This window comes from Anticarsia gemmatalis, chromosome Z (genome assembly GCF_050436995.1).
Source record: "Anticarsia gemmatalis isolate Benzon Research Colony breed Stoneville strain chromosome Z, ilAntGemm2 primary, whole genome shotgun sequence".
NCBI lineage: Eukaryota > Metazoa > Arthropoda > Insecta > Lepidoptera > Erebidae > Anticarsia > Anticarsia gemmatalis.
In genome coordinates, this window is record NC_134776.1 from 13,620,704 (window position 1) to 13,640,171 (window position 19,468).

The following is a 19,468-nucleotide window of genomic DNA, read 5'->3' on the forward strand; positions in this document are numbered from 1 at the left end:
ACAGTCAGACAATAATAATATTTTATTATGGAAAGATATCATTTTTTAAAAGCAAAGATAAAAACTAGATATGCGGTGATGATTTATGTAACTATTATTATTTCTTTATAAATTTAAAAAAAGTTAAAGCAAGCTCTTCACGAAGCCATTTCTAAAGTCACTCTTGAAATAACTCTTACAGCTGTATTTTTTGCTAACCATCGATTACGTATATTTGAAATACAGAATAGTACATTTTATACCTTTCTACCTAATAAGTAGTTAATTAAATTTATTAGTCAGTCTTAGATAAAGTGGGTAAAATTGGACTACGAATGATAATGATGACGATAGTGATGGTGGTGATGATGTACTTACTTCTTGTAGGCGAACCGGCGGGGGTCGAACCCGACGAGGAAGTCCGGGCAGGGCTGGAAGGCGGTGGCGGAGGCGGGGGTCGGATCCCAGCACGAGAACCCGTCGAAGGTACGCGGACACCACGCACCATCCTCTGTGGAAACAAACACTTGATAAACACTGCTCATTTTAGATTAAGAGAGTCTAGAGGTAAGGTAGCTTGGGAATTAAGATAGTAATCATAGTCGCTGCTCTTTTTTTTGATAGGCAAGTCTGTCTCATCAAGCATCTTTTACACATACCCTCCCCCATTGAACACAGCATTTCGTTATTTTTTATAGTCTTGTGCCATTTTCGGGCATAAAAACCAGACAGCTATCTTAGTGCCTCTAGAAAATTTAATTCAGGAACACAATTTATTTTGGCAAGTCATTAGCGTAAGTAAAGAAAATAAAACATACTAATTAAAAAACTCAATACTTATTTTCGTCATTTGTTTTCCTCAACGTAATTGAGGAGTTTTCCTGTTTTCGTGCCCCATGTCTAGACCGTTTAATAATGAAAACTGAATGACAATATAAATAGATTAAGGGTATAGAATATGAACGATCTAATCTTTTAAGCGTGTTTGTGCATAACATTAGGTAGGCATCATCGCCGTGAAAAGACAAGTCGCCTAACACGCCTAATTATTAAATGGATTCTTCAAACCGATACGATACTTTGTTTATGACGAAAATAATGTTTCGATACCTGAAGTTGCTTGTAACTTTTTAAATCAATGATTGATTGATTAATTCTCAATATTACATGTTAAGACTGAGCAGACTAATTTCGGCAAAGTGTTTTTTGCAGCACGATTTGTACTTTCGATGTGATAATAAGGAAATCTTTGCCGAATTACCCTTTTAACGTAACTAATGAATCCTACAAGTAAACTTGTGGTCAACTTAAAATAAAAATCGTGTCTCTAAATATCACATAATGTCTCGGCACCAGCTGTAGTAATTTCTTTAAGCCAGATGAGACTCCAACAGGATGAATAACTTTCAGACAAAGTTGAACATAGAACAAATGAAACCTTGCTACACGTGGAAGCACTTTTTATTTAAAATTTGTTAAAAAAATAAAAGGTTCTTTTGACCACTGGGGAATGTAAAATACCCCGTGACATTGTTAATTTATGTATTTATCTGTAAAAATTTTACATTATGACGTTTTTATACTGTAATGACTTATTAAAAAGTAGTTTAACTTTAGAGAAGATAAATAAGGAGAACCTGTCAAAAATCTTTATGTTTATGATTAGCTTATCCATGAACATATAAGTTATTTTTTTTATAGAAGGGACATAAGACAGTGTCGACATAGAAGACAAATATAGCTAAAAATCACTTACCATCATAATTGTCTGTGAGGATACTACTGTGGGTACCATTCTCTTTAAAACACTGTCTTCGTAACCTTGCAAATAACTGAAATTTGGGATCATTGCGGTAATTGAAGAAACGTGTGCGATTGGTTGTGGAATTTTGCATGTCTTTCACTTTTTAATTAGAGTTCATTGTCACAATAGAATTTAGCCAGTTACAAACGTTGCGTTTCAAAGACGATAAACATTCTTATGCGTTAATTCACAATATCTGAAATAAGAGATTTAGATAAATTTATTTATCTTAGTTCATAGTATTTTTTTGAACATCTTTGATGCATGTGTATAGATAATATGATTGTTTTTATCTACGTTTAGCATTGACGATGTAATGTGTTTAATAGCCGCGTTATCAAGGCTCATCTCAGAAACGTCGATTTATCTATTTTTACTAACTTTTCTTTGTTTATTTTATGCCGCTTCTTCCTTATTGAGATGTTTGTAATAAGTATAGGTTGTATTTTTAAGTGAATCTGCGGTAAGTTAGAAACCAATGTAAAATGGTCATCCTACCTACGTTCAGCATATTGCCCTAATGTATTCAGTCCTATGCTACGACAAGAACGGGAGAGGAAGGTTTAATCGAATGCATCCGATATAGTAATTCTCAAATACCGACAGTGTAATATCTCAAATGCCTAGTAACCAGTAGTGCTTATTGCTTATGCTGCATTTCAATGTGATCAATTTCGGCTACAGCTTATAGCTTCGTACAACCAGATTGTCAAAACATATTGCACATCTCCGTCAACTCAATGACAGGTCTAAATGTGTAATACTGTAAAGCGAATACCAGTAATACCTGCAGCAATTAGTAAACTATTTTAGTCTATGTCGAATAGAGAACTGTCCTTTCAGCTTTGCAATCTATTTCTATTTAACAACCAAATCAATTTCGTAGGCCCACGTCTGCTGAAAGGAACCCATTATACGCAACGTCCATGCACAGTTATTAGAAATTAATATCATTGCAGTCTGCATGCCCATTTCGTGGGCCATCTGCAGTATTTAAACATGAAAGGATCCTAATCGTATTACTTTTGGGAAGGACAAACGAATAGTAATTGCTTTTCCTATTGAATGCAATGATGGGGTTGTAAGCTTAATAGGTTTGCGAGGATCATTTTCGAAACTATAGAACCCATTTTAAACATTAATTCACTAACAGAACTTATACGGTACAGAAGATTGTTTTAATTAAAAGTTCCCCATAAATGATTTCACAACTCAGTTGCATCGCTACTAAAATATGTCATATTGTTTTTTGTTAAATTGTTGTCTAATTTTAGCCCTTGTTTAGCCAGCACTTATTTATGTTCCAAAGAAAAGTTTAACGTCCAATTTGTAGGATGTTTGAATGAGTGATTCATCCCAGAGGTAGGAGCTATGGTTAATAATAAATACAACGCGTTGTATGTACCTGTAATGATAGTTTTATTGCCCAGGTGTTTGATTTTATAGTTTTTTTCCTGGATCATTTCTTAGATATGCCGGACATCTATAAGTGATGTTCGAGCATTAATATAGTATCGGTAGTTTTATAAAAACAAGTTTTGAAGTACGTTTGTTATTGACATACGTATATCGCTACCGAGCATTAAAGCCGTTTTTGCTTAAAAGCAAGATATATATTATTTCTACTCGTATCTGCTTCTATCGCGTTTATTATTAGAACAAGCAAACTATTCTCCAGTGATAGTAGAATTACGAATGCAAAAGAAAATGAATCACAGCGTTGTGTCTGTTGTCATAGCAACGTCTGGACTAGTCCAATCTACAAGTTGAAGAAACCTGTAAAATGTTGAACATTTAAATATGTGTGTAGTAGAGTATTGAGTTGTGAAACGTTAATAATTTATGTAACCAAACCTACGCATTTTATAGTATTGTTTAATAAATCTACATCTGGATTATACGCATCTGTCAATCAATGTTTACAGCTTGTTCAACAATCCACATTTTATTTTCTAAATTAAAGTCAAACTAAATTGTAATTAAAAGTTTATTCATTATGTTTAAAGATTAGTGAAAAGATAACGTCGTCGGATATCGTTGAGGCAAGAAAGTATTGTGTAAAAATAACTTTTGAGATTGATTTGGGGTGAGCCTACTTAGTTTAATAATTAGTTCTTATTCTTTATGAAAACTTTGAGACCACAAGAAGAACTTTGTTATGAGGCTTGTGCGTTAATGAAACAACTCGTCGGAAATTATAATTGTAAGAGATTTATTGAACCTGAAGTAAAAATACATCGTATTTTAAATTGTCATTGTAGAGTCCCATACAAATTGTAATTGTTGGAATGAAGTATTGTTCGTAGTAATCTTAGTATTTATTAATACGCACGCTAAAGCGTAATAGATCGTGGGATTGGCGCCATACTTTAAACATTTGTTTGCTTTAGTGTCAGGCAAATAACAGCCGACAACAAGTAGCGACCACGATAGAAGGCCACTTGTTGCATGCTAGTGTCGGGCTAAACTTGGACATTGTCTAATATTTTTTACTAATGAAATTAGTTTACCAAGTAAAGAAAAAAGAAAATCTTAGATATCTTGTTTTTTCCTGTGATTTTAAATTTAAGGAAAGTATTCTCGCCATTACGCCATACGACTATTTCTCGAGACATTAATTTTTTATCCGGAAAAACTATGTACGAAAAAACAAAGATTTCCTATTTTTGATTAGTATGTATCCGTATTATATCGGCATGCATACTGTATAACCCCAGTGGTAATCTGAATAAAAATAAAAGTGCGTACAGTCGCTTTCTTTTTATAAGCAATAATGGTTTTTGCTCGATTTCATGAGCACCAATGTTTGTGTTAAACACAAGGCCGCCGCGCATTGTTCGTATCGATTTATACTGGTGTTCCTTATTACTCTCTTCATACTTATTTCGCAAATATATTATGCATAGATCGTTAGCTACATATTTTAAAATAGCCAGTAATCTTATGCAAACATTGAGTAGTTGAAAAATCCAGAGAAATCTGAACAGCTGTTATATAGCAGGTTGTTAAATGAGAGGGGAATTCCTGATATTCGTTAATGATACAATTACAAAGAATATACAAAATCATTGGTGAGTTAAGGAGTCAACGAAGTGCTGTAATACACGTTCGCAAATGTTGTCTCATTGCTAAGATTAGCGGAATATTGTTTACAACTTCGAACCTCGTTATTATCATGTCTCTGTGACACGACAAATTTTAATTTATTAGAAACGCTCGTCGGGAATAGACTCGTTAACAGAAATTCTGACACGTTTCAATCAGATGTATTATTTACTTCATAGAATAAGAATGTTTGTTGTTCTCTTAAATATTTTGTCCCTGTCTATAGTAATAGTTTGTTTTTTACCAAGAAGCGATAAAACGTTTTATGACTTAGAATTCATTTACTAATTAGAATTCACGCTTAGAGACCTAGTTTACGTAGAATACGTAGGCACTGTTTTACTGCATTTACATAATTAGATAAACTAGAATGTCTTGAATAGTGGTGAATATTTTATCTGATTGGTATTGATTAGTAGTTTTTATTTATTTTTGCGGCTAAAGTAACCAAATACCACTTGATATATCTAAACTAATATCATAAAGCTAAAGAGTTTGTTTGTTTGTTTGTTTGTTTGTTTAAACGCGCCAATCTCAGGACCTACTGGTCCGCTTTGAAAAATTCTGTGTTAGATAGCCCATTAATCAAGGAAGGCTATAGGCTATATATCATCACGCTTCGACGAATACGAGCAGAGTACTAGTAAAAAATGTTACAAAAACGGAGAAAATTTCACCCATTCTCTCTAATGTGACGCAAGCGAAGTTGCGCGGGTCAGCTAGTGCACAAAATAATTTTGTGAGCAACGCAGATTGTTCTTGGAATAACAAGATTTTTAGAAAACGTTTCAAAATATCTGACCGAAGTCAGAAACATTTCTTTCAGATCTAGCGGTAATTGTGAACGATAACTAACAAACATTGAGAACATTTACGTGTCTTTACAATCTATCAACAATACTTAGTTCAACATTACCATCGAAGATACACCACATAGATAAGATAAAGCACATCACCGTTTCAAGTGATACATCTTAATATTCCTCTAAACACTTTAGAGTAAAAATTTCACGGCTACATGAGTCACCGTTTGTAAAAGTAATGTATGATGGCAACTGGAAGCACTAACACGAAAGTTATGGACGTTTTTATTATCGTTCGCTCACTGATCGCGGAGTCTTCGCTCAACACTAAATGCACACTAAAAATTAGCCAGCTGAGGCTAGTGTGTCCTCCATCACCGTTTGTGTATCACTGTTGATTCAACACTAAACTAAGTGATGTACGGCAAATGGAACAACACACACAGACTTGTTTACATTCACGTATTAGGATCAGGAGTACCGCAAATTACATGTGCATTGTGTGCGTCACTTGCTAATGCTTTACTGCTAATCTATCACCATAAGTTATACTATACTAGAGGCCGCCCGCGACTTTGTTAGCGTGGAAACCCTTCCCTTGTAAATCCCGATCCCTTGAGAACTCCGGGATAAAAATTAGCCTATGTGTTATTCTGGGTCTTCAGCTACCTATATATCAAATTTCATCGTAAACGTTTCAGTAGTATTTGCGTGAAAGAGTAACAAACATCCATACATACATTCTCACAAACTTTCGAATTTATAATATTAGTAGGATAGTAGTACCAGAGTCTAGAGATGTTTGTTCACCTTGGCATTGAAGCCGACCCAATTATGGTTTAAGAAATAAGCCGCAAGTGATATTATGTTAGACACTTTCTTATCAGAATGACTCGTAGATTTTGTGAGTAAGGTGGCTGAGTAACACCAAATTCGATGTGAGCAGCCGCGGGCTATATTTAGCAGCAATATATATTTGTGATGTATGAAAGTGTATGTGTATATAAATCATCATTTACCAAATCAAGAGGATAAGAGATTAAGAGTGTATAGGATACGTTTACACCTAAAAAATTATAATTATAAGCTATTGCATGCCTTATGAGGTAAATTGTGCTGTACTTCCTACTTATAAGATCACATTTATTGTATTACCACAATTTTAGCAATAAAGACATTTGAATTTTCAATTTGAATCGTGACATACTTGATTATGACTTCTACGGTCACCATGTTTCGAAGTTTTTTGTATATATTATATTTTGTATACTAGTTTAACACGTTACATATTTTATCATATCATAAACCTAAAATAATGGCCAATGAAGGACGTAACTGCGTGAATATCAGTAGCAATCGAGTAATTGTTATCAGATATGGCAGTAATCACCGAATACAGTCATCTCATAAATATGAACGAATCTAGTTATTCAAATTGTACCGTAACGACAATACACGAGCATTACGAAACAGCATAATTGAATAATGCGATATACAAATAAATAACGTATATATTTGTAACTATTGTACAGACGGGAGCATAAATCAAATCTTTAACTCACATTATATGTAATACTGAAGTTTAATCTATACTAATATTATAAAGCTGAAGAGTTTGTTTGTTTGTTTGAACGCGCTAATCTCAGGAACTACGGGTCCGATTTGAATAATTGTTTTACTTTGGATAACCTATTTATTGAGGAAGGCTATATGGTATATCATCACGCTACATCACGTACTCGCAAAAATGTTACAAAGACGGGAGAAAATATGACCCATTCTCTCTTATGCGACGCAAGCGAAGTTGCGCGGGTGAGCTAGTATTAATTATTTTTGTTTCATAGTGAGATGGGTATTCAAAAATAAATATTTTAGCCCGGTTTGACATTTCTAAATATCTATCAGATAGCTTATCAGATAGAATTTGTTTTGACAGTTTTAAACACTAACAATCACTTTATTAAGCAGATAGGTTATCTAACTGAGCTGTGAAACTGGTCCTAAATGCTATTTCACGGCACCCTAGTTCGGACACTGGCATCAAAGGAGCAGATCCGATGGTTGAAAATCCTTGCGTAGTGATGAATATCAACAAAAGAGTCGTAGTTTGGGATTATCCCCACACGACTGGCTCATAGCTCGCGTATATTAACCGTTCACTTTATGCCTCCCGGCAAACTATATCGTAAACGACGGCCATGTATAATGGGTGATACTTTATAGCTTCCCGGCTCTTGTCATATACATTCATAAAGAAAAACTCGAAATAATACGTAAATAGAATAGATACATAGTTTTCGTATAATGTTGTTGTTCTTCTTTCCGTTTAGTATTCGTATGCATACATCAGCCATATAAAAACTTTGTTGTATCGCTCGGATGAAATATTTCCGAGGAAGTGATACGAAAACTGCTTGCCTAGTCTACTTATCTTTTATTTAAATGTTATTTTACTCCGGTTTATTACTAGGAGGCGATCTTAAATGACTTGCGAGTCTGTCAACAAGTAGCTAACTAGCTTTAATTGATGTGTGACAATTCTATGGAAATTTTTACAGCAATATCACGACTATGACCGCTATTAATACTCGTAAATCCGATAAAAAAATAATTTGTCCAATACCACCATGTGCTCAACAAACTTCTTTAGAGGTACCTCTTTATGTCGTTATAAAACAAAACTTATATTTGATATGTATACTCCTAACTAGCTTGTGTCTCAGTGGACCTGATTCGTGCATACAAAGTTAATATAATCAAAAATGTTTCTGTATCTGCAAAAATATGCTGAAGTAATGTTAAAATCGCTGCCATCGCGTACATACGATATGATAATCGCGACAACACGTCGGGCAGTGAAATAACTAAATATTAAATTGGAATAACCAATGACATTCCTCTCCAGGCATTTTTACCACTAGCCCGTGTTAATCCTGGCGGAATGCAGGACTCAGTCACGTTGTAAAGGAATGGCATGCAAATAATATCGGCAGAAAATTGCCACCCTAATTAAAATGGTGACAGGAAAATGAAAATCAAAATGATAAAATACAGGACGCGGTCGCATAGTTTTGAATGATGTTCATTAATCAATTAAATATGCAACCACTTTTATTTATCACGCCGAAGTTATGAAGTCAAAATGATTTTATTGTTTACGCTTTAATAAATTAATACAGGGTTGCTGTTTTGACTTCTGAAATTAATTTAATAAATCCTTTGCTTTGAATTTTAGGATGGTAAACCCGCCTTATACAGACATGAAAAATAGAACCCATCTACCCATTACTATTACTACTTAAGATGAATATTAAATAGAAATGAGAAGACCAAAGCTGAAAATTTATTTTGGTAATGAGAATCAGAATGACATAAAGAAGAACATTTTGTAAGAGGTAGGTACTTTCATTTTAGTATCTCATTTGAATTGTAGAACACACATTTTTACATATTTCATGGTATACTCTAGCTATTGGTGCACTCAACCGATGCCGAACTTGCCCTCAAATGGGCTATAGCACCACGACGAAATTGGGCGTTAGAATCGGTCGAAGAAATAACTTTCTGCAAAATGACAGAAGCCAATTCAAGTCAGTTTATGTGTTTATAACATAGCCGTACGTGATTCCATATCCCTCGCTTATAGTTTATCGCACGGTTCGCGATTTTTTCTTTTTCTTTAGATATTTTCTCTCCAAATTTATCTGATTAGGTACAATTTGTTTCTAAAGTAATTTATTTTATCGGGATTAAATAGAACTTAACTAAAAGAACAATACAATTACTACTCCTACGCCCCGAGCATACGTCTTACATTTAGTAAATCAGCAACGACTTTTAACAAATAAGAAAAGCTTTCATCCTTCCTGAATCAGATGGGTGTAGTCGACCCACATCTTTAAATTTCAATTAAGTACACACCAATTTATTTGTCTCATATAAAAAAAAAATATTTGTTTTTTGATTTTGTGCTTCAGATTTTGCTTAAGTACATAAAATTGGTTATAATTATGTAAGCATGAGCAACACGCTTTAACAGATGTGATTAAATTGTACCGAGCTCGTAACCTGAGCAGTTTAATCGCAATAACAAATGAATGTGTGCGTATGACCTTACCCTTACGCTCATATTATAACTGGGAGCGGGGTATTATTCCCGAATCAAATCAAGCGTGGCAACGTGAGAAGACTCCAATCGAAGCTCTAAAGTATGACGTCTTTACAATTCGTTCACATTTCACATTAGATTCACGATAAATACATTTCTACAATTACATGACTCGATAAACAAGTTACTCGAAAAAATATAGTTTCGGCACTTAAAGATACATTTATTTTATCAGCCACATCTCGCGTTTCAAATGAGTTTTAATAAATTTGCAAGCGGTCAGCCTCCTCAAACATTAACTCGTGCTCCTGAAAATATTACGCCAACTAACTAATAAGTAAGTTTTAATGACATAATTCTGTTTACTACTTTACATCTAACCAAACCATAGTTAGAATAATATCGTTAACTATTCATAATTTATGCGTACATCAAATATTATCAAAGAATATGAATATCTCTATGTTACAAGCATGTTCGTAAATGTCTGCCAAACGATCTTCATTATAATATAAATTTTATTCGCCGGATGTCTGTTGAATAAATATATACTTAAGCCTATTTTTAATTTGGCCTTTTTGCAATTTCTTGCAGGAATATGAGAGGATAAGTATGTTTTGTTTATTGTTGATAAGAAATCCACAGCTGGTGATTTTTTTATTGTCTGATATCTTTCGTACAGTAAACGGAGACGAAAATATCATTTATTAATAACTAAGTAGGTATTTAATATGTTTGCTTAGATCAAGACAGATTAATGAACATTGCAAATGGGTAGCGGGTACAAATCATTTGTTTTAAAGTATAGTGCGTAGTGTGTAATCTTTGAAACTGAGAAAAATCGTATTTCAATGCCAATGCGACACGTGTATGGCAAGAGTAATAATTCTTTATCAGAGCCGTCGCCCTTCCGTGGGTGTGGACTTGTGGACTGTCAGGCCTTCGAAAGATGTGACCCAACTAATACATGAGAAAATGAACATTAACATGTTGAAGTAATCAAACTGATTAAAATAATTGTTTTGTGTTACAAATACAGATTTTATCAGTATTAATATGGCCATCTGCAAAAGTATCAAAATTGACAGTATCTATGTACTGGATTGAAGCTTAAATTTAGTGCTCTCATATCAAAGTAATCGAATACATGGGTCGGATTTATCCGGCCTTGTTTCTTGGAACGATTGAGTATTTTTAGGGCGCCCAAAATTTTTGTAAGAAAATCTAGTTTTAAACAAATCAACTTATGTCACTGTGGTATAAATACAGTAAAGAGGGATAGGACACCGAACAGTAGACTTTTTGAATTTTTGTCACGTCATAGTCATAACACAGGGAAGTTCACATATATGATTATATGTATGTATGTTGCGTGAAATGGAGGTTAACACATATTTCTCAACAAAGTTATCAAGCTACTTTCGCAACGAAATGACAGAAAAGTTGGGATTATGTTACTGTGCCAAAAAATCTTTATACAAGAATTTTCTGTTTGATATGTTAGTAGTATAGTTCGTTCCCTTGAATTAATTAGCCACACATTATTCTGGCTTCCAGCAGATGTTATAATAAATAATTAAGCGTCACAACTGTAAATTGTGGAAGAAAAAGAGCAGAGGTTTTCTACGGCACGCGTAACGCACACTCTACCGAAATTTATTGATGAAATGTGAGAGAAGACAAGCGTATAGGAAATTTATCGACACAACACTTGATATGGGATTTGATAACAGAGCTTCTGAAACGTGAACCACGTAAAGCAACGTTTATTATATCAACTCTTAATAGAATCACAAAATTAACTATTAAACATATCCTTGCTTAAAGAATGTCCCAATCCCGGAATTAAAATGGAAGGAAGAGGAATCTTGAGTAAATTAATACAAATGCCTTCTGAAAGTTTACTAATGTAGGCCGCGTTAATGGAGGGAAAACAGATTGAATGGGGAAGCGCTTATCGTAAGAAAAAGTACATAAACTAGAGCTTGGAAACAATAAAAATCGCGTAACTTTAAAACGCGTGTCTTACACAGATTACGGATGGTATAAAAGGCTAGATTTAATTCGCATTTACCGAAGATTACGTTTGAAAACGTACCATACAGCCAACCGTAAGTTAGTTGTTATTTTCTTGTGTATGTCGATTTATTTATTTTGTTCTTCTGCTCTCCGTGTTGTTTTACAAATAAGGCGAGTCTTGTTGCTTTCTCAGTATACTGCGTTATCGGTTATCCGTATATTTTTAAACTAATATTTGTGTGGGAGTCAGTAAATTTCTGGTCGTGATGCAGGTATGAGCAATTGCATATTTTGAGAATTTAAACAATATTTAGATTTAGGTTTGTCTACAGTCGTTACAGGTTTACCATTACGATCGATAATGTATTAAAAAGCTATTTATAGAGCCAAAATAAGGAATTTGTAAAAAAATCATATATGTATATATCATATTATTTAATTTCAGACGGCTAAAGAAATATGCAACCTTGCAACCACTACTAGCGTATAAAAGAGCCTTTATAGTCCTTTGTGTGCGTAATTAATCTATTTCAAATGTCTCCAGTACATGGTTTATGGATGTTCTTTGTGCGTAGAATAAGAAACCTATTAAAGCTGCGATAGTGGCAGAGAGACGGCAGTCAACTTAAACGTGTATAAAGTCAAGGTAAACCATTTATAGGGCTATAATAGACAGTCGTATATTTCTGCATTGCTTTAATCGAACGCACTTTTATAGGACGAGCAGTGAGGTCCTTTACCAACGCATATACGGACTGTATAGTCAGTAGCCGGACTAATGATCAAATTCAATGTTTTATTACCCCTACTCATTGTTGGATAAAGATTAGGCAATTGTAAGATTGGTTTAGATTGAGTTGTTCCTATACGACATGTGTAGTTGAGCTAAATAGATATATTTCTTATAAGTAAATGCGACTGGAGAGAAAAATATCTGACAGTTGAGCTGGTAAAGTAAATTTGAAACTCGTATATATAGTTTTTGTTAAGAAGAAAAGTGCGAAAATAGATAAATTTATTAAGAAGTTAACAAAAGATTATACTTACATAATTCCGACGTCGATTACAAACTAAAGTTATTTTCTATGTAGGAACAAATGATGTTGTAAATGCGACAAGTTTTTACTTTCTTTTTCCAGTACTTAATGGAAAGGAAGTTACGCATATATTCATGTAGAATAAAAAGCGTTTAAATTTTGCTAAATTTACATAGTTACTACAGTGAATTATTAGTAAGAGATTACATGTGTATTTATCTTTGAAATAATTATTATATAGCCTTTATCATCAGATGTCGGAATCAAATTAATTATTTCGTTTATAATAAATGTTCTTCCGCTCACGGCATCTGAATTACTTATCTTTATTCAAATTGTAGGACCAAACTATATTATCATTATTGATATATGCAACTAATAAATTGGTACAATCTTTTGAAAGAAAAGTCACAATATATTTCAATTTGAGCCATTGTGTGCATTATTTTGTAATTTAGAGCAACACGTGTGTTTTCTTCATAATATATGAGGGTCAGCTCACTCTCATACATTTGTTTAAGAGAAAATGAAGTTGAGAGCCTTCGGGGGAGTTATGTTATAATGTCAATGTTGAACGTAGGTGGGCTGACCATTCAACAGGGGAGTGCAATCAAATCAAACTGTGATTGCTAGCTAGTTTACATTCCATTATCGGATACAGTGTCAGTACATTTCTAACTTCACCGCAGTTCACGAAATAATATAAAAAAGTCGACGTACGTCAGATTGCCAATACAAACAAATCAAGAGGAATTTTCTTAACAAAATTGCGACCGAAATACGTCCTTCCTTGTCAAGTTATCCCGTGCGTCTGGGAACTTTCTAATCGTGATAAGAGCCTTTGATATTCGAACAATAAAGTAGTTCTTTATTTCCGTCAATGTCAACATTAAAAATCCATTGAGCTTTGTACTCTTTGACCGAATGATATTTTAACAATAACAATTGTACGTCTGTCTCTAGATTCAACGGGTAACTTATTTTTTTTCTGTGATTTAATTTTTTTTTCTTTATAGAACGTTATGATCCTAAAATATAAAAATATTCTTTTACTCTGAGAATTAAATAAACTATTAGGAAGAAAGTCATGTGATAATTTAAGGAAATGTCTAACATATTTGTCCAGCACATTATTAAGAAACTTATATCTCAAAGTGCTAAGTGATGGTATTAGAATATCGTTAACGTAATGGAAGAAAACTAAGGCCGCTGGACTTTTGTTTACCAACTTGTCTTTGCCGTTGTTAGCAGTCGGTGTCAAACGTCTTACTTCGTTACACGCCAAATTAAACCACGGCTCTATCAAAATTATATAGAATTATGATTTTCAATAGTCGTTAATTGAACGATAAAATTTAGCATAATATCAGGCGCTTGTCTTAAAATTTGATCGCGGCATATTTTTATAAGGTCATTAACCTCTGTCAAAAATATAGATTTTATAAAATTTTCCTAGGTTTGTAACATTTTTAGCGTCTGTAATATTTTCTCAGATATGCAAAGGTATTGCATCAATGCAATTGAAGTGTATGCAGCTTTATTGCTATAATATTTTCTACAGTTGTCGTAAAGACTTTTATCACTTTCACTTTATCTGCAGTCGTTATTGAAACGTACGACATTAATTAGTTTCATTTCTGATTCATAAAATTGTTTTATGAAAACTAAATTATATTTTATCGTTATTAAAATCGTTAAACTGGCGGTTAACTATTAAGTAAGAAACAACCGTTAGGGTTAATATAAAAAAGTCACTTCCGAAATCAAATCAGATTGATAAACCGGATCCTTTCGAGATAAGAATTTTGAAAACACAACACATTTCACTGCCAATTATTTTGCTAAAACTTTTCGAGAGAAAAATAATGATGGAACGTTTCGCGTCCACTGCACTCACGGGATACTTATAAGTTTTATGATAAACGGTATTTTTTTTGTAAAGTGTCTGATCGTGAAAGTTTCCCGGCCGGAGTGCGAATAGCGCGTTGGGCGGGGACCACTGCTCTGCAGGGCGGCTGCGATAGCACTGAGAGTTCGTCTGATGTATCCGAGAGAGATCAGCCCGCCCACTGATACCACGTACACTGCGCGATACACCCTGCTTTCCCGTAAGTCCTTAGCCATTACAGCGTTATCACTCTCTTTTTTTGACAAAAGTCTTCATTCATATTTGCAAGTAATTTTTACTGGCTTATTGTTAAACATGTGGAGGCGTTTAATTTTTAGACGTCGTACATAAGCACATGAGAATTGGCTTCTGTAAGTACTTACTTTTAAAATAGGTACAATTAATCACAATTCGAAGTATGTATTATTGAAGAGGTAAGCTGATTTGTGTAACTTTGACAAATCGTCAAGTATCTTTTAAACTAAACCGAGTGTGATTTAATTTTGCAATGGCAAATCTGGAGTCTTATATCATTATAGACAGGAATCGGACCGGGGTTTAAGTTTTCCGTCGCCACTGCTGTACCACTGATACAAAGTTGGAAAGAGAAATTGTTTAAAAAAGGAGTAATTCACATGTCAAGGTCCGGTTTCAATACTTTTAAATATCCATCAGATAGTTAATCTGACGAAATTTTGAAAGTTCATTTCATACATTGGCAACTAGTGGTCCGCGGAAGTCAAAATATAGTCCGCAAAAAGTAGTAGTAGTAGTAATTCAGAATGATTCCTGCTAACAAGAAAGAAGAACTATAAAGGAGGTCCCGGACTAAGAAAAAGTTGGGAACCCCTGGTCTAGCATATAGGGTATTCTTACACTTATTCCAAAACTGTAAAACTTGCCCTGAGTATTATTAAATTTAGAGATAAACTTCAAAACAAAAAGGTCAGGTGCGTAGTACTCGTAACCGGAGGCCTTACACGACATGATGTACGGGTATGAATGAGGCAAGGGAAGTTTGTTTTCGTACCAAGTGGCATCTTTTGGGTTCTGCGTACCCCTATGTAAAAAAAAGACGTGATTTTATGCATGCGTGTGTGTAAGTCGAAATGGTGTTTTCTTTTTTTGATAAAATGGAGATTTACAAACATTTACTGAATTAATGAATTATCCCATAAACAAGGACGGTTTTTAATTCTGCAATAAGTAATTTTATGTGTAGGTATGATAAAATTATTGTTTATGAATAAACTTTGCGACGGTCACTTATCATTTTATAAACGAGTAATCTACAAACAATAGCACTTAAAATTACGATTTGTTGAGATGAATTACGAGTAAATTAGTTTATGCATAGTTATCTTGCCGTGCGTTATATGTTAGTTTGAAGAATGACGAACAGGGTCAGCCGAAGTATGTTTGCCTTTCTAAATAATGTTTACACTTATGTTTATTACTTCACGAAAGATGCTCTCGCGAGTCATCTAAACACAAATGACGATTGAAAGGGTAAATCTGGTGCATTATTTATTTGTTTCACTATTATCGATCCTATTGTTTGGAATTTTGCTTTTAAAGTAAACTTTATAGTGGAAAGTAAACGTAGATTGTTCATGTTTGTAACAATATTTAAAATACAGATACAAATGAATTGGTTATTAGTTTAGTCTGCGACTTTTCGCTACTTAATCAAGCATGACTTTTTTATGGCCTTTTTAAAGGATCTGGCAGCAACCTGTTCCTTTTTATTTTAATCTATAACTTCAGAAAATACTAACACGGTATAGTATAGCATATTTTTATATTCATATTTGCATCTTTTAGGAAACGCACTTGCATTCCTATGCAAATTATGAATTTAGTTTTGTGTTTTCTACGACTAGTACCTAGCGTGGTATGGCTTCTGTAACGCTGCCTGACGCCGAAGAATTTTTGTTTTACTATTCATCGTAAAACGTCGAAATCGAACAAATGTTTCTGAAAGTAATTTTGTATTATTCTTAAATACAATTTCTTAGTAGCTGACCCTTTATCTTATTGTTTAAGGCAACAGCACCGGAGAAAAGGTGCGTATCATAATTACACCTCGACCTTTAAGAAAATAAAGGTGTAAATTTTTCCATGGATTTTTCTAGAAATAATTTTACAAAGGTTTATTGTTTAGCGAGAACAACAAGCTTTTCAATGACAATCTTATGTCCAGACTGAAGATGTTGTCATAATTTCACCTTCGACCTTACACATTAGCCATTGTGATATCTGATCCAGGCTTTCTCCACATTAATGCCAACATAATGGTTTATAGAGTGAAAAACAAGTATAGAGACGATGCTTTTTAAATATCGAGTTACATTTTCAATACGTTACTCTGATACCTAATGGTTACGTTACTGAAATAAACCATTGTTTAAAAATACAAAAGATTAATCTGAAGGTTAGAATCCTTGGTGGTCATGGGTGTCAATATCCTCAAGAATAGTCCCTCTTGTACATATTGCAGCAGACATAAACGACGTTATGCATGTCCCGTGAAGTTAACTTTTCATTGCTGATTCTCTACTTACGGCCATATACAGTCACGGTACTGAAATCTGCAATAAGGCTACTGCTCACTTCATCCAAAACTTAATCGTATTGTCATTCTTGATCTAAGTATGTACCGAAAAACAGTCGAGAGCCATATGTAAATTTACACAGATCTACAGTAAAAAAAAAACATATAGACTGCTTAATATTAATAGTATACAATATTCTGTCCTCCTAGATAGACCTGCATTGCAGAAAGTATGGAGTAGACGTCTCCGAATTAGTCCGAATCTTATAAAAAATAACTCAAACAAAGTTGATGTACATCACTAATTAATTAATTTTTTCATAATATTCTTTCATTTATGTCTTAATTCAATTACTTTGTAAAAATGCGTTTTAATTTGAAATATAAATATTGTAGAATGATTGTAAATATCTGCTTTATAAATTGGCAGATTAACTTTACGAAATAATAAAGTAAATCCAAGTCTAAGCCCACAGTAGAAAACTGAATTGTAGAGGTGGTGAGTCACTAGTACAGGCTTCCACGCGAGTACGCGTTCGACGCTAATAAAAGTAATGCCTACGGAAAATTTCTAATGTAATTAAGTGTTACTTGTTCGTGTAATTGTGAGGACAATGTGAGTGCGCGTCTACCAATTACTCTAATAATAACATCGATATCTCTGCATTTAATTAATTTAAACCATAGAACGGCGCTCCTTTACGGAAATGGGATCAGTTGGGAAGTCAATTTGTTCCTATTTAGGTGAATATATTACGTAAACACGTACATGCGAGTACGTTTGACGTATAAGGGTGATGTTGGAGCACGGAACGGAATAGTTTATGCGGATAAGTTACAGTTGCAGAGAAGGGGATGGCAGCTGGCTATATTTTAATTGTCGTTTACAAGACAAGGTATGATTTTGATAACATTGCTATATCAAATTAATTATTTGAATCATATGATTTCATATCTAGAAATCTCGCAGTACTGCGAAAATTAAACTCTTCCTCTTTAATTAAAAAGTTTTGAAACGTTATTTAAAAGTCACTAACTTTCTAAATATCGTGTATACTTACACTTTTTCCTACATTCAACATGTAACAATATCAAAAACTGGTTAAAAACAAAAAGTTTCGAAAGAAATAAATATAACTTAACTGTCTTGCAGTGGGTACAGGAAACTGTATAAACAGAAGTAATGATTTTCAAAACAAAAGCTGTTCATCTTTTTTGTTGCTATATGTGGTGAACATATGTATCTGTATCTTCCTAGGAACGGCTATAAAGGCTATAAATTTCACATGTTTGGGTTCAGGTTCGTACATAAATTAGATTTGAGCTTAGTTGCAGCCTGGACGCGGATTTCGATCCTATAAACAAACATACCCTAGGAAGATTTAATCTCACAGCTTATTGATAAGTGTCAGGTATCCTATCCTATTCAATAAAACAAATGCCAGCGTTAAAAATACTATCATAAATCTGCTCTCTCTCTGTGACTCGCGACACTCGTGAAACTTTCGCGACTTGTACACAAAATGTTATAATGCAACGGGTTTAAAATGCGATAGAAAATTAAAGGTTGTTTGTTTACCAAAGATTTATATCGAATAGCATCGACCGTAACCATGTCATCGAATGATCTATGGATACTTATTTAGAAATACAACCGGGCATGAATATACTATTTTTTGACACGCCTTTAAGGAGGAAACGGGCATGATAGTATAAAAAATTGAATCAGCGATAGTGTATGCTACCAATCACGAGGTCTCAGCCGTGATTTCCGGGTCAGTCAGATAGTTTTACGGTTTTCCTTTTGAGAAATTCTCGGTCACAAGTCGGGATTTCACGACGTACCGGGTAAATGACAATGGGGCTGCCTTGGCCAATATTATGACGACTTTTAACGTAGGCACCGAGATGATCACACTATCCTATACTTGTAAGAAAATATTGGTATATACGTTTTCTTGAAGTTGGTGTCTAGTAAGAATATGCTAGTATCATATTTTTAACCTCCAGTTTAGAAATCTTTAAGCAAAGAAGTAACAGCTGTACATACTTAGTTATATTTTTCCTGCCTTTGTTTAATAACATTGTAATTAAATTGTCAGAAGCAGGTACAAATTACGGCAAGTAAGAGGCGCCCATGGCCAGTTGCGCTCGCAGGTAGCTAATCGATC

General features: G+C 33.9%; 1 protein-coding gene across 4 annotated transcripts in view; it reads right to left on the reverse strand.

Moving 5' to 3' along the window:
* LOC142986309 (calcitonin gene-related peptide type 1 receptor-like) overlaps nucleotides 1-14,898 on the reverse strand; it is a 44,171-nt gene extending 29,273 nt beyond the window's left edge. The window contains exons 1-3 of one of the 4 annotated variants that reach the window (XM_076134748.1): nucleotides 14,753-14,896; nucleotides 1,736-1,979; nucleotides 358-490 (exon numbers count right to left, since the gene is read on the reverse strand). In XM_076134748.1, coding sequence (XP_075990863.1) covers nucleotides 358-490; nucleotides 1,736-1,874 — 272 coding nt within the window. In that variant the 5' untranslated portion in view covers nucleotides 1,875-1,979; nucleotides 14,753-14,896. Of the gene's footprint in view, nucleotides 1-357; nucleotides 491-1,735; nucleotides 1,980-5,804; nucleotides 6,074-14,752 lie in introns of those variants that run through there. The other 3 variants (XM_076134752.1, XM_076134749.1, XM_076134753.1) reach the window with 3 other exon arrangements.
* Nucleotides 14,899-19,468: the final 4,570 nt, after the last annotated feature.